At 52.2% G+C, this 16329-nt stretch overlaps 1 protein-coding gene across 2 annotated transcripts in view; it reads left to right on the top strand.

The window, feature by feature from the left end:
* The window catches only part of LOC122382091 (histone deacetylase complex subunit SAP130-like), a 33897-nt gene that overhangs the window by 8015 nt on the left and 9553 nt on the right, over window positions 1–16329 (top strand). The window contains exons 2-9 of one of the 2 annotated variants that reach the window (XM_043367012.1): window positions 6672–6794; window positions 7129–7312; window positions 13571–13738; window positions 14054–14159; window positions 14540–14664; window positions 15011–15124; window positions 15471–15636; window positions 16024–16258. In XM_043367012.1, the coding sequence (XP_043222947.1) occupies window positions 6672–6794; window positions 7129–7312; window positions 13571–13738; window positions 14054–14159; window positions 14540–14664; window positions 15011–15124; window positions 15471–15636; window positions 16024–16258 (1221 nt within the window). Of the gene's footprint in view, window positions 1–6668; window positions 6795–7128; window positions 7313–13570; window positions 13739–14053; window positions 14160–14539; window positions 14665–15010; window positions 15125–15470; window positions 15637–16023; window positions 16259–16329 lie in introns of both variants that reach the window. The other variant, XM_043367011.1, reaches the window with a different exon arrangement.

The following is a 16329-nucleotide window of genomic DNA, read 5'->3' as shown; positions in this document are numbered from 1 at the left end:
CAGATGGGACGTGGATGGAGAAGACGCAACAGTATGGGTAGATGCGAGCTCCCTGGCCCTAGGTGCTGTGGTACAGATCGGGGGAGGAGTGGTTGAAGACGCATGTTGGCTAAGACGTGACGAGTGCGCCCATATAAATATGGCTGAGCTAGATGCAGCACTAAAAGGCATCAATCTCGTGATTCCATGGGGAGTCAAAACAGTGAAACTGATGACAGACTCGCGGACAGTCTACCACTGGCTGAGCGATGCGATTTCAGGAAAAGCAAGAGTGAAAACGAAAGCGGCGGGGGAGATGCTGATTCGTCGGCGACTGGAGACCATCAGAAGCACGGTGGAGGAATACGGTCTCCAGGTAGACGTGAGCTTCGTCACGTCCAGAGAGAACAGAGCTGACGCCCTCACCAGAGTGCCGCAGAAGTGGCTCGCTCCGACATCAGACGGCTCTGCTGTCCGTGTTGAAGTCGGTGGCGCCGACCAGCGAAGTGACGGTGGTGTAGCCGCCGCCGCAGCAAGTCATGACAACTCAGATGAGATCCGGCGCATACATGACTCGACTGGGCACCCTGGGATACGGCGCACCTTCTACTTCTGCAAGAAGTCCGTACCAGCAGTCACCAAGAGCCAGGTGCGCGCCGTCGTCCATCAGTGTCAGCAGTGCCTGTCGTTGGATCCAGCTCCAGTCAGGTGGTGTAAGGGAGATCTCAGCGTTCCGGAAACGTGGACACGGCTGAGCATGGACATAACACATGTGAACGGCGGCCAGTATCTGACGGTGATAGATAACGGCCCATCTCGCTTTGCTGTGTGGCGGAAGTTGAAGAGGCAGGACAGCAGCAGCGTCATCGAACAGCTGGAGCAGATATTCTTTGAACGAGGAGCGCCGCGAGAAATCTTAACGGACAACGCAGCGGCATTCCGTAGTCGTGCCTTCTCCGAATTCAGCGAGCGATGGGGCGTGACCATGCGATTTCGAAGCGCCCACCGACCCTCTGGAAATGGGATAGTGGAGCGGTGCCACCGGACAGTGAAGTGTATTGTAGCCCGCTCAAGCTGCTCAGTGCAGGAGGCACTGTACTGGTATAACGTGACACCCAAGGACGACGTCAGTGCTGAATCTGCTCCGGCGAATCAAATATACCGATATGAAGTGAAAATACGTGGAATCGACGAGAACTCCAGCGATCCTGGTGTAGTCGTGTGTCGGTTCAGCTTGGGAGATCGCGTGTGGGTTCGAGATCCCAACACACGATGTGACGTACCCAGTTCAGTGGGAACGGTCACCAAAGTGGTGTCGGCCCAGACCGTGGAAGTCGACAGCATTCCTCGTCATGTGCGCGATCTGCGCCAAGCTTCAACAGACTGCACTCAGGAGTCGGAGCCCAAGTATGAACGAGAAGAGCCCGGAGAAGACGCAGAGGAGTCATGGCTGATCCAGATACCAGCTCCAAGAACGACAGGAGGCTGCGAGCAGATAAATGACGCTGATGGTGCCTCCCAGCTCGAGTGTGAAGTGTCTCAGGCCACAGCGGCTGAGGTCAACGAGACTGAGAGTGCGGACAGCCCGGCCTCAGCCGTCGTCAGACAGATGCCAGCAAAGACGTGTAGCGTGAGGACCCGGCAAGGACATTGTAGTATTTGCCTCTGAAGTCTGCCCACGCGCGCTGTTGTATAGCGCTGCTCCAACGTTGTCTACATACAATTTAATGATCGGAGATCAGGGGGGAATGTGGAGTTATTTCTATTATCAAACTATGTTAGTAATTAGAAGTGCCTACATGATTTAGGTCATTCACTAATTATGAGGTGCCGGAGTGAATATGCACATGTCATATGCCGCGTGATTCAAAAATGTAAGAACGGCAATTTGGAGGAGCAGCGCGGCGGCGAGGGGGGAGCGGCAGATGAACGAAGGAAAGTGGATTTATTGATATGGAGTGGAGTGAAGCAATTGTAGAAGCGTAATTGTTGAGTTCATGGCGAATTTCGTATTGAGTTGAAATCGATAAACGCTTTACTTTTATTCGATCTCTTTCTAGTACAATACATCCCGCTGTGACCGACCGAATCCCATTGTGTCCCGCTGGGACCGGCCGAGTCCCATTGTGTCCCGCTGTGACCGGCCGAATCCCATTGTGTCCCGCTGGGACCGGCCGAGTCCATTGTGTCCCGCTGTGACAAGCCGAGTCTCATTGTGTCCTGCTGGGACCGGCCGAGTCCCATTGTGTCCCGCTGGGACCGGCCGAATCCCATTGTGTCCCGCTGGGACCGGCCGAGTCCCACCATGTCCCGCGGTAGTCGGCTGAGTCCCACTTTGTTCCGCTGGGACCGGCCGAGTCCCATTGTGTCCCGCTGAGACAATTTGAGTCCCATTGTGTCCTGCTGGGACCGGCCGAGTCCCATTGTGTCCCGCTGAGACAAGTCGAGTCCCATTGTGTCCTGCTGGGACCGGCCGAGTCCCATTGTGTCCCGCTGTGACCGGCCGAATCCCATTGTGTCCCGCTGGGACCGGCCGAGTCCCATTGTGTCCCGCTGGGACCGGCCGAATCCCATTGTGTCCCGCTGGGACCGGCCGAGTCCCATTGTGTCCCGCTGTGACAAGCCGAGTCTCATTGTGTCCTGCTGGGACCGGCCGAGTCCCATTGTGTCCCGCTGTGACCGGCCGAATCCCATTGTGTCCCGCTGGGACCGGCCGAGTCCCATTGTGTCCCGCTGTGACAAGCCGAGTCTCATTGTGTCCTGCTGGGACCGGCCGAGTCCCATTGTGTCCCGCTGTGACCGGCCGAATCCCATTGTGTCCTGCTGGGACCGGCCGAGTCCCATTGTGTCCCGCTGTGACAAGCCGAGTCTCATTGTGTCCTGCTGGGACCGGCCGAGTCCCATTGTGTCCCGCTGTGACCGGCCGAGTCCCATTGTGTCCCGCTGAGACAATTCGAGTCCCATTGTGTCCTGCTGGGACCGGCCGAGTCCCATTGTGTCCCGCTGAGACAAGTCGAGTCCCATTGTGTCCTGCTGGGACCGGCCGAATCCCATTGTGTCCCGCTGTGACCGGCCGGATCCCATTGTGTCCCGCTGGGACCGGCCGAGTCCCACTATGTCCCGCGGTAGTCGGCTGAGTCCCAATATGTCCCGCTGGGACCGGTCGAGTCCCATTGTGTCCCGCTGTGACAAGCCGTGTCTCATTGTGTCCTGCTGGGACCGGCCGAGTCCCATTGTGTCCCGCTGTGACCGTCCGAATCCCATTGTGTCCCGCTGCAACCGGCCGAGTCTCATTGTGTCCTGCTGGGACCGGCCGAGTCCCATTGTGTCCCGCTGGGGCCGGCCGAATCCCATTGTGTCCCGCTGGGACCGGCCGAATCCCATTGTGTCCCGCTGGGACCGGCCGAATCCCATTGTGTCCCGCTGGGACCGGCCGAGTCCCACTATGTCCCGCGGTAGCCGGCTGAGTCCCAATATGTCCCGCTGGGACCGGTCGAGTCCCATTGTGTCCCGCTGTGACAAGCCGAGTCTCATTGTGTCCTGCTGGGACCGGTCGAGTCCCATTGTGGGCCGAGTCCCACTATGCCCCGCGTTAGTCGGCTGAGTCCCAATATGTCCCACTGGGACCGGCCGAGTCCCATTGTGTCCCGCTGTGACAAGCCGAGTCTCATTGTGTCCTGCTGGTACCGGCCGAGTCCCATTGTGTCCCGCTGGGACCGGCTGAATCCCGGTCTCCCTTATTTGTCCTCCCTGACACGTTCTAGAGACTTTTTCATACTCCAATGACGTCATATAATTTAACAGTGCTACCATATCTATGTCAATATACTTACAATACACCCACCTTGACTGTTTACGCACCCTGGTTTACGCCGCCGAAGCTATCGGTGACGCCTGCGCTACCGTTACCCAAAATCACTTGTGCTAAACTTTGGCACGCAGGTGTCTCATAGGCATCTGGGCCCTGTTCATGAACCCCGGCGGTCGCTGCGGCCGCTGCGGTCGCTGCGGTCAGCCGGGTTGTTATGTCACGAAAAAGCTGATGTAGTATGACGAATGTATGACGTCACCTTGCTGCGGCCGCAATCCAGCGACCGCCGAGCTGCAAGAAAACTAATTGCACTGAACTGGTTGCACTGAAGTCAAATTGGCGCAAGCCGTGTTGTCATGGAGACGGTTTTGTAAACAAATTATCTAGCGGTGTGCGTCAGTTGTAAACAATTGTCGGAAACTATTTCGGCAGCAGACGCTGTTCATGGAACGCTGCTGCGGCCGAGTGAGTGATGACGTTTCAAAAATGGGCGGGGCTTAGAACCTCAACCTGCGGCCGGCCGCAGCAACCGCAGACTTCATGAACAGGGCCCTGGTGTAGTGTATGGATGTTTTCCAGTCTGGGTTCCCATTGACCATTGTACCTCCCAAAAAAGATAAGTTTTGAGGGGTTTAGAAGAGCAAGAGGATACCTATTAATATTAGCTGTGTGCAGGCAGTACAGTAGACAATTTATGACTCACCAATATTGTTTTTGAGATAGACATCATTTTTACATAAGAACTTATGGAAAAAATGAAATGCTATTTGAAAACACCTTTGCCTTATCCTCCTCTAACCCCACTGATGCTTTCATGCCACTAAATTATTGTCATTTTTCAGCCATCTGTCTACAATAGCCTCCTCCAGGAAGGAAACTTTTGTTTGGGATGAGGAAAGAGGAGAATAGTGGTGGTGTGGTGAGAGGAGTTAGGAGGAGCAATGGAAGCCATTTTTAAATGGGAGGAGTAGGTATGGATAAGTGTAGAGGAAGTTAGGTGTGGGGCAGGAACAGTCTCCTTGTCTTGGGGCTCCTCATATAGGTATATGATTATTTACTTCCCTGGTGAAACAGTGCATAATCTCAGACACAGCCAGTTAGCAGCACTTCATATCACCAGATTAGCACTAGTATTTGTGATGTTATCATTGCTTGCCCATCCATATTTTAACCCGCGCCCCACTGGGGGGGGGGGGCTATTCATAGCCCCCCTCCCGTTTTTCTGCAATAACTTCCAAACCACTTGACGTATCGACGCCAAACTTTCAGTACCTTCGGCTGCATCAATTTGACACCGTGTGTCGAAATTTGAACTTCGTAGCTACCATAGGTCGGCCGGAAATGACGTCAGAGTGACGTCATGTTCGGCCGATTTCGACGCAAAACATTGAACCACGGCAATCGCTCCCAAGAGCTCAGTTTTTAAGCTAGATCCAATTTCTTTGCATGAAAGGACTCAGAATTGACTGCGCTATCAAACTGCTATCTCGGATTTTCAAAATTTTGAAAATTTCGAAAATTTGATATAATAATATTCTAAATTTATATTTTTATATTTTTTTCAAAAAGTCTTTAACTTTTCGAAAAAAAAAAACGGAATATGTGACAGAACGCATGCTTATGACTAACTCTAGCAAGTTCTAGCTAAATATCTTCAAAAATGGCCAAGTGATACGCATTATTGCAAAAAAATTCACAATTATTAATTTTTCAAATCAATTTTTCAGTACGTATTTGACATCGTACACCAATATAAATAGCACCATCGTATTCCTGAGCTCAAACTGCATCCAATAGACACCTTTTTTGTTGAAAAATTTTAACTTCAAAATTTGACTTTTTTGACCTGAAAGTGACCTGACCGAAGCTAAATTCGACTCAAAATGACCTCGAATGACACAGACGACATCAATTTCGAAATCTATGGCCTAAATGGACCATAAAACATGTGTCACGTGACCGACGCATGATATAATATTTCCGTGACCTGTGATGACATGACCCTGACCCGAAAATCAAAGTACAAGTTTGGTGCCCTCAAGGTACCCTCAAGGTACCTTGAGGGTACCTTGAGGTACCCTCAAGGTATCTAGAGCATCTGTTCACGAGTGTGGAAACCAAAAATGAGCCTGATCTGACTTGTAAGACAGCGGCCAGAGCCCAAAATGTGAACAAGCCAAAATGCTAATAATTTTTACTTTGACCTGACCTGTGACGTCATCGGTGACCTCGAGGTCAATGAAATTAGGTTTCGCTCGACAGTTTTTCCGGGGCTATCGGACGCCGTTTGAATTTTGACGATCGGCCCAGTAGTTTCGGAGTTAGGAGGGGGGGGGGGGGCTATGGAGAGCCCCCCCCCCCCCAGTAGGGCGTGTTATACGCAGACCCCAGTGGGGCGCGGGTTAAGAAAAGTATGGGAAGGAACTTTAAAAGTTGTGATGATGATCTTGTTTGACACACTTAACCTTGATATGCATGTGTCATCTCTTAGGAGTCATTATTTTTGTAAGCCTTACAACCATCCTGCCATGTTTTGACCAAGAGTTATTGCAGACTGGGAAAAAACAGTTGACTCCATAAATAGATAGATGTCTTGAACAGAAAGAAGTCCTCTCTTGTTCAGTCTGTCAATGCAGTCTGCCTAAGTATTTGTCCAGGCTGTCAATGCAGTCTGCCTAAATCCTGGGATTTAGGAGGATACCGTCTTCCCAAAGCCCAAAATGTCTCAAAATACCTCAAATATATTGTATTCCAGTACTTAGTATATCTGTATCATATAGCATCACATGCATTATGAATTTAATGTAGGACGGGTTGTAAAACCCCTAAACTTCCTGCAACAATCATGGCCCCCATTCATGCTCATTCTGTCCCGCAGCAGCCGCCTGGTGGCGCCCCGATGGGCGGAGGAGGCGGCAAACAGGGTTCTGGCCCTTCCCAGCAGCACCACCATGGAGCTATCAACCTGACCAAGTCAGAGGAGTCGGCCCCGCCGGCCACCACGGTCAGTGTGTCGTCCAGGGGTAGCTGATGACAGCGGTCAGGTTGTGTGGGGCTGCTCTGTAATATGGGGTACAGAGTGTGTATTGTGGCTCTGAGACAAACAGTTGGTGTATTTACAGTTTTTTTTTCTTAGTTGTATGGACAAGTTTTGGCATAGGTATAAAAGAAGCTAAAAGAAATCACTTCAGATTTCAGTATAGTTTTATCCATCTGGCTTTAGCTCAATATATGTAGCACTTTTCGTGAGCCCTCATGCCTTCACCACCCTTCATTTACATACATCCCTCACCCACACGATCCAGACTCCCATCACACTAGCCCTCTCTCCCCGGCAGGCGTGGCTGACCTCCAGCAGCTGGTCAGCCGCCAGCAGCAGCGGCACTAGCAGCAGCAGCAGCACGGCCGGCGGCGGGGCCGGTGTGTCTCTGACCACCGCCGCGCCGCGGCCGTCGCCCGTGCGCGCCTCCACACACAACCTGGTGGCGCTGTCGCAGCCGACGGGCGCCGGCCAGAAGCCAGGTGGGTCTGAGTCGAAGGGAGGGAGGAGGGTGGATTGTCTGGCAAGGATAGCAGGACGTAGAATACTGCTGTTTTTCACTGTCGAACGATAGATGGGAGCTGGGGTGCGTCATCTTTGTCATGGGAGTTATAAGATAGGCGATAGGTCACAAACGATTGGGTGAAACGAGTACTCAGTGATATAGTCACTTGCGTCCGCAACTTGTTCGATTTTGAACAAAAAATCGACGTTAAAAGCTTCATCACCTGACCCACACTCAAACGTCATAGTTTTGACCGACACTGGATCCTCTGCAATGCCAGGCGCGCACACAGGATTTTTGAATGGGGGGGGCACGACCTTCGAACTGGGCCCCCCATGCCGAAGGGCCCCCCCCCCCCCAAAAAAAAAAAATACGGCTCACGGGGCTATGTTTAGGTTGGTTTGAAGCTTGAGCAATTGGTTTGTCAATGCATGGTAAAACAATTATTTCGGTACTAGCTTAATTTTCAAAACATATATATTTTTACGCTAGCATGTTTTTTTCTCAAATGCGGCTCAGAGCCGGTGCATACACCTAATAATCTAATTTATTACGTAAAACATTTCATTAATAAACATTTTTACAAGTCCCTCAGAAATCAGCCCCGGGCAGCGACTGACTGCCGGCCGGCCGACCGGCCCCGGGTGGCTAGAAGCAGGGGCCGGTCACTGTTTGGCCCGGATGTGTAGGAGCGGGAGCAGCACTCCTTTTTTACGTATATTCGCATATTTTTTTAGGCACATCGACATGAAATGTCATTATATCTGATACGATGCGGGATCACAGACTAGAGAATAGAGATCCAGCTTATAACTTATATTTAATGTTTAACCAATGAATCAAATCAACAGGACTATGTACGATGCATGTCGGACACGTACCCAGAATTTCGCCCAAGAGGGGGTCACCTGCTACCCCGGGCCCGCGAGTCACCCGGGGGCCCGGGGTCAGCTCAGGCATTATGTATCCAGGACCTTTCGATGGGAGGAGGGAGGCACGGTGGGCCCAGTCTCACTGGCAGACGGGTCTCTTTAAAACGGTCTTTGCATGAGAAAGTGTGGAAAATGGGCAAGCAAAAGTATCATTTATGCCCGAGGAGTGTGCCTAATGTACACTAATGCCTAATTTACATGGTATTTTACGAGCGAGCGAAGCGAGCGAGCTCCTCAGAGTCACCGGTGTGTGGCGCGCTCAGAGGTGCCAGTGAAAGGCCGTCAGATGCGCTGGTGTTGGGTCCTCACAGGCACCGTTGCGGGGTCTTAGGGCTTAGAGACACTGGTGAGTGGTGGGGCCATCATTGGCATGTGTGTGGCCCTGCAAAATGGCCTGCAAGTGGAAAGTGGCCCGTCATAGGCTGGCAATGACACTCAGAGGTTGGTAAGAGGCCCTCAGAGTCACTGTGTACGTGGCCCGCAGAGGCGTCGGTGGGGGACTCTCAGAGCCGCCGATGTAGGCCCTTAAGATGCGCTGGTGGGGGTCCCTTGGATGTGGGGCGAGGGGCCTCGCAGTTGCCGTTGTGGGTGCCTTTAGAAACACTGGTGTGGACCGTGTGTCTATCACAGACGGATGTGGAGCCATAGCAGCCAATCCCTCGTTGGCCGTTACTAGGGCCCTGAGCGGCCGGTGAGGTCTCTCAGAAACCGGCATTGGGCCTTTATGAAGATAATTGTGGCTACATAGGAGCCAATAACGTCCCCCCACAAGCCCTGTGGTGTCCTTCCGAGTTGACGTGCGGCCAGCGCGAACCCTCTGCTACCAACTGGCGCTGCAGCGCCCCTCGGTTTCGAAGGAACCCTAAACCCGAGAACGGGCACGTACCCCCTCGCTCCCTTGCTATGTCACTGAATCCAAGTGATTAGGGACCCTTTAGGTAATCAGGGGCGTTTCAGATGACCAGGGGTTTTCAATTGATCAGGGGCCCACCAGGTGACCATGGGCCCCTCTGGTAACCAGGCGCCCCTCAAGTAACCAGGGACCCCATCTATAACCCGGGCCCCTCAGTAAACGGGGGCCACTCAGGTAAGTGTAGGAGTCCCGCAGATAACCAGGGCCGGCAAGGCTTCTCAGGTCCGTTTTTGACAAGGCTCTTATTGACTCAGGTGCGAGCCCTTTGCCATCAGCAGATGGTCCTTTCAAGCCTTTTGAGGGCCGTTTAACGTCTCTTGAGTTCCCATTGAGGCCTTCTAAGGGCCCTTTGAGCAGTCGAGGGGCCTTTGAGGCCTTTTGAGGGCCTCTTGACGTCAGCTGAGGACCGTTGGACGCCAGCTGAGGATCGTTTTTGGGCCTTCTGATGGCCATTAGACGCCAATAGATGACCCTCTGACACCAACTGGGGCCCTCTGACACCAGCTAAGGGCACTTTAAGTTTGACGCTAGCTCAGGGCCCTCTGACATAAGCTGGGGGGTCCTCTGACGCTAGCTCAAGGTCCTTTGACGCTCTTTAAGGCCTTCTGAGGGCCCATTGAGGTCTTCTAAGGGCCCCTTGAGGCTTTCTAAGGACCCTTTGAGGCTTTTTAAGGGCCGCTTGACGCCAGCTGAGGACCGTTGGACTCCAGCTGAGGACCGTTTGAGGCCTTCTGATGGACATTTGGCGCCAGCTGTGGGTCATCTGGCACCAGCTGGGGGCCCTCTGACACCAGCTAAGGACCCTTTAGAGCCTTCGGAGAGCCGTTTGACGCAAGGGCATGGCCCTCTGACGCCAGCTCAGGGACCTTTGACACCCTTTAAGGCCTTCTGACGTCCGTTTGACGTTAGCTGAGGGCCCTTTGAGGCCATCTGAGAGCCCTTTGAGGTCATCTGAGGGCCCTTAAGGCCATCTGAGGGCCCTTTGACACCATCTAAGGGCCCTTTGACACCAGATGAGGGCCCTATGACGCTGAGGGCCCTTTGAGGTCATCTGAGGGCCCTTCGAGGCCAACTGAGGGCCTTTTGAGACCATCTGAGGGCCCTTTAAGGCCATTTGAGGGCCCTTTGTACACGGTCTTCGGTGGTCTAAGGATAAGTTAGAGGCCCATTTGAGGCGGCCTTCGGCCGCCTCAGATGGGCCCCTATTCCTTCGAGGTGGGCCCCCCAACTCGAATGGGGGGGGCACGGGCCCGTGTGCCCCCCCCCCCCTTGTGTGCGCCCTTGTGCAATGCCAATGTATCGTCTACACCAGGGGTCGGCAAATGGTGGGGCATGCCCCCTTTGGGGGTAATGGAGCCCATCGGCGGGGGGTAATAGGGGTCTCTCAGAAAGCCTCATCTTAGAATAAATGGCTCCCCTGATGGGACAGACATCACGACTGTTTGGTCCCAGGGTTCAAAGATAAGTCCAGGTCGAACGCTAACCGGCGCCCCTCTATTGGCGTTTTCATAGCAGCTAACTTAAACGGGGAGGGGCCGATTGGACCCCAGCCTCTCTGCCTCTGAACTGGAGCTTTGCGGTAGAAAAACGAGCGTGCTACCCGTGACGATAGGAAGCCGCTGCTACTCAATTTTAACCTTCGCACTTATAGGGGGACCCCCCTGTTCCTCGTTTTTTTTTCTCGAATAACTCGCGCAAAAAGCGGCCGATCAAGACAAAATTGTCAGTACGAGACACGAGTTGATCAATTTTATACATTGGAGCTGATTTCCAATTTCGCAACCATTTGAACATTTACGACTAAGTAATTTTGGTGCCTTCGTAACATGTTACGAAGCTGTCAGTGGTGGTTGATGCCTATACTTTAAATACCCGGCAGGACGCCTACTGGTTGACCTGACCTGACCCGACCTGGCCTAAATGCACGAATACATCATATGTGAGCAAAACTGAGATAAAATTCGTGATCAGTACCCCGAAAACCCCACAACAACCTCATTACGAAGTTTTGACAGGTCTCGATTTTCCCGACTTTGTTGGTCATTGACCTGACCTGGAAGGCCATCCAATGACCTACTATGTATTTCAGACCCCGTGAGACCCTGTTTTTCGGCGATAATTTCTTCAGTTTTTGTCTAATTGGCTTAAAATTTTGACTTTAGACATTTCAGCTAAAGCGCCAATTTTCATCAATATGGTCTCTTAACAAAATGTCAATATTTAGAGCACTTGTCATAAGCTCGTAATGCTAATTAGATTTTGCACCCGGATAGAGGCTCGTTCGCTACCGCAGCGAATTGGATGGGAGCGCTGGCCAATCACGTTGCGCCGGGCCCAACTAAACTCCGCCCACTGGCCGTGACCGCGCTGGGTCTATGCCGGCTCAGTCGGCGTCAGCACCGCGGAGAGGTCGCACGGGAGCCGCGCACTGGAAACATGTTTGATCGACAGGAAGTGTATGAGCGAAAGCTTGCTCTTTATTCGAGGGAGTTGGTAACCGCTTCTCTCTTTTTGGTATATCAACACCGATCCAGCTCAGAATATGAAGAATAATCATAATGACGATATTAACCTCCTCAGAACCAACATTAAATGGAGAGCTGAGTCATGCACTATCTGAATATCTGAATGAGTGCACATTCTGGCGCCTATCTCATGGTCAGGTCGTGCCACTATTCTGTCACCTATGACATCATGCGAAGCCTCTGCACTACTTGAATATATCGATATGGTTGGCTGCGTCAATTGCCGTTTCTGAAGACGCTGTTATATCCTATGCAGAAAACAGCAGAGTAGGATACTTAGTCGCGAGTACTTCCGATTGCCTAAGACATCGCTCCACGAGCTGTGTTCGTAATTCGGGAAGCGTTGAGAAGGGAGCAGAAATGTGATGTGTGATTTATTGCGTAGAAATGTGACATCCGAATAAGGGAAACAAGCGCATAGGCTAGTAAAGAAATCGCGTCTTTTTGTGAAACTTAAGTAACTTTTCAAGCTCTCCAAAAGTGAGGCAGTAGGTTACTTGCTAGCAGGTATTTTAATTATTTGCAGTTCAACACGAAAGCCTGGTGTCAAGTCAGTCCGAAGACCTCAATCTAGCCAATTTGGGTTAGTTCTGAAGGTGTCATGTTGCACCGCAATCACGTGAGTCCATCTCAAGCATACGCATAGGCATAATATATTTCATATTTTAATTTCAACCACACTTCTTAAATGCTACGGTGTAACTGTTTACCATGTCTTGCAAATTTGACGTAGGCTGACCGATGTCTTGCATCAGTTCACAGTCAATTGACATCAACGGCCTTTTTTAATGACGTTCAATCGAGCAAAAATGCAGTCACTAGCCCTGAACTTAGTATTAAAGTAGGTATATCTTTATTCTTTATTGATTGACAAGGTGTAGGTTAATTTGCGATAAATGCAATAACGAAGGCTAGTGCGCTAATTACGAGCGCTAGTTTCTGCTGTATCGTTATTACTGCAACGGCAACCGCAGGGCAGCCACGTCCAATGCGAGCCGCCCCGGTCCGGCATACGGACTTGGGTCCGGCAGCTACTGCCCCGTCGGCTCCACGCATCCGACTGACCGGCCAAGGTCACCGCTCCGTCCGCCGGGAGGGCGGAGCTTAATGGTCACGTGCCTGTGACGTCACGCCTACGTACGGATAGCCTCTACTCCACTGACGGATTTACGGAGATGATTTTAACATTACGAGGTAACGACAAGTACCCTAGCAATTGATATTTTGTTAAGAGACCATATTAGCGAAAATTGGCGCTTGAGCTGAAATGAGCTGTGCGAAAATTTGAAGCCAATGGGATAAATATTAGATAAATTATCGCCGAAAAACAGGGTCTCATGGGGTCTGAAATGCATAGTAGGACCTTAAAATTGGGTATCATCAGCTTCGTCTAGTCACGGGCAACACGCTCGTTTTTTCCGTGAAGTTCTAGCTTCAAGAGTTTCAAGAGGTCAATGATAATGCAATTGTGGAGAAGATCGGGACCCGCTGTTACTTCTAGAATTGAGATTGTATGACCTATCATGATCTCAAGAAACAGCTGACAAGTCAACGGTTATTTGTGTCAATATATGAAATTTTTATAACAGAAAAAACGATCGGCTCGAGGGTACAATTGTGTCGTAATACGACGCTTTTTACATAATAATGCCCGAAATACCCAAAGTGTCACGGAAAGGTATGGCATTTCAGTAAACTTGGTTGTGTATGCAATGCGGTCTGGTAGGTGGGGGTAATGGCCCTGCCTGGCGCCCGAAAAGGGGGCACGACACCGGAGGACCTGCCGACCACTGGTCTACACATTCACTGTGTGTAGTGTATCCCTGCCCTTCCCGACCCTGTACCCATTCTCTCTCCGTGTGCAGAGGCGGTGGCCGTGCTGGGCCACCAGGGCCTGCTGACGGTATCACGCTCAGCAGTCGGCGTACAGGGCAGCGGCGGCACCATCGCGCTAATGACCCCCGTCATGTCACGAGCCGGATCCACGCAGAGTGGCACCCACCTGCAGCCCACCGCCTACCATCTGGCCAGAGGTCGGTATAGGATGGGGAGCAACTAGTCAGGGGCCAGGGGTCGATACAGGATGGGGAGTAGCTAGTTGGGGGGTCGTTATTGGATAGGGAACTGGCCAAGGGCTAGTACAGGAAGGTGACCTGGCCAAGTGTCTGCATGATTGACAATATGGGTTCAGACCGTTTTTTATCGGTCTTTCGTATACTTAATCGTAAACCGCATTGCAAGTACATCAGCATCCAATTATAGTTTGCTGCAGTAAAATGACCTTCTGGGTGACTCCGTGTAATTCCCGATGACCGCATTGACCACCTGGTGACCCCTGTCGCCCGCAGGCACCGGCTCGGCCGGGTCCTCTCCGCGGGTGATTGGCCCCCAGGCGGTGCGGGTCGGACACCTGCCCATCTCGAGTATAGTCGGCACCGGCGCCCACTCAGTCAGGTAAGGATGAAGGAAAACGGTGGAACTGGAATGTGAGAGGGAAGTTGTCGGGATGAGGGGAGATACCTGGGCTAGAGGTGTGTGGTAGGAGGGAGGGAGAGGGAGAGGGAACGTATGTACGTGATTTGAAGGGAATGCGAGATAGAGGCTGACCAGCTGTGTTATTAGACATTCATGGAAGGTTCTATAATTTTTTCGTAGTTTTATCATTAGCTATAGTCACTTTTTGACAAGTTGTTTGTGTCGTGACCCTTGTTTGACCTCTCTGGAACCTTCTAGTTACAGGGTGAGCCACCGGGCGATGGCACCGACCTCTGTGACCCCCTCCCTCTCGAGTTACCAGGTGTGACCTCTGACCCTGTGACACCCCCTCCCCCCAGTTACCAGGTGAGCCACCGGGCGATGACCCCGACCTCTCTCCCCGCCGGTCTGGTCGTACCGGTGACCTCCATCGGCGGCGCGCAGCCCGTGCTGCTGCGAGCCGCACCCGCCGCGCCCAGCCAAGGTGCGTATAATAGAGGGGAGCTCAGGGCAGTTCTTCGTTTGCGTTCTGGGAGGGATCAGACTGGGTGTATCCGGAGTCGGAAATTCTGATCACCGTTTTGCCGTTTATGCACTGTGGCTATCATTCAATGTGGTGTTGATATGGTCAACGTTTAGCATTCACGGCATTTAAACGGTGATATTTTTTCGGTTTATTCTGTATACTTGATTTTGACGCATTCCAATTGCTCCGTTGAAAAATATAGCCTTCATCATATTAAAGCCTTCGCGCTTATTATTTTGCCTCAGCGACCACCAGCCTGACATGACTTGGACGATTAACTGAGCTGTGTTCCTCTCTTCTACAGCGGGCGGTGCAACCAAGACGGCTGCCAAGGCCGCCAAGCTGTCCACTGTGACCATGTCGGCCGGGGGAGCGGTCAGGGCAGCCGGCCCGGCGCGGGTCACCGTCGGACACACAGGTCGGTGGTTTAATACGAGATGGTGTTATCTGACCTGGCTGGATCTGATGTGGTATAATCTGACCTCACCAGACCGAAATGCTTGCAGTATCAAAGGCTGATCTGACTAACAGGCTCTGACTTCATATTTTCCATTGCCTATTTTTTTTTTTAGATAAGTAAACAGTGCGTAAGTAGTTCCATTTGTTTGTTTCGTTATGGTTCAGTATAACAAATGTATCGTATTTTCATCATGCTACAGAAGTTTTCAGTGCTCCTTACGGCCTACGTTGTAATTGATTATCATCGCTAACACCATATCGTGTTTCGCACACCTCCTCTAACCCCTACCCTGACCGTGTGGCAGGGAGCGGCGCTCGCACCGTGTCGCCCCAGGCGCGGCTGGTCAGCCCGTCCGGCGGTGCGGCGCCCCGTCCCCTACACATCACCCACATTGCCGCTGAGAAGGTGCCCCGCGCGCTGGCTGGCGCCGCCACCACCCTGCGGCAGAGCGGCCCGATCACATACTCAATGTGAGTGGATACGAGGGGAGACTGGGGTGGGACGGGATTGAACAGGGGTTTAGCCCTAGTGGTGATTTCAGTAAACGCTTCATGAATGTCGTTTGAACCGCCTCTGTGAATAGTCACAGCCGGGCGTCAGAATGAATCCTCTTCCGGCTGCGCATTTCTGAACTAATCAGCATGCATGTTTGCATTTGTAATGCATGCATGTCTACGTGACCACGTACTAAGGATGCGTATTTACGTGCATTTAGGCGTTTGAGTAGGCTTGTGTTTTTCGTCATAATTTCACAAATGAATTGGTCTTATTCGGTGCTTGCTAAATTGGTAAATGGTTACCGAGCCACTCGTGGCTTCGACACTGACAGTCTCCGTCTTCCGTTGTTCCTCTGAAAGGCTGCCGGCCGGCCGCGGGCAGCAGCAGGTCATCAGGGGACCGGTCCACCTCTCGGTGCCAGCGCCGCCCGGCGGCTTCTCTGTCAGTGCTAGTTCGTCTGGGGACCGCGGGGAGGCGCTGCCTCTGACGGTGAATGCCGGTCCCGCACCGAGCGGTGCTGCTACAAAGGCCGGCGGCGGACATCAGATCACCATGACGGTGCCCTGGCCGGCCCCCGGACAGCAGGGAGCCAAGGTGAGCTAATGGCGCATACTGAGAGCTGAGCTAGCAGGGGCTAATGAACGAAAAGCTGTCAGGATTCCAAA

Source organism: Amphibalanus amphitrite, unplaced genomic scaffold (assembly GCF_019059575.1).
Source record: "Amphibalanus amphitrite isolate SeventyFive unplaced genomic scaffold, NRLGWU_Aamphi_draft 000133F_arrow, whole genome shotgun sequence".
In the NCBI taxonomy this organism is placed as follows: Eukaryota; Metazoa; Arthropoda; class Thecostraca; order Balanomorpha; family Balanidae; genus Amphibalanus; species Amphibalanus amphitrite.
The sequence above is the reverse complement of the archived record's forward strand: the minus strand, read 5'-3'. Positions and strand labels throughout refer to the sequence as shown.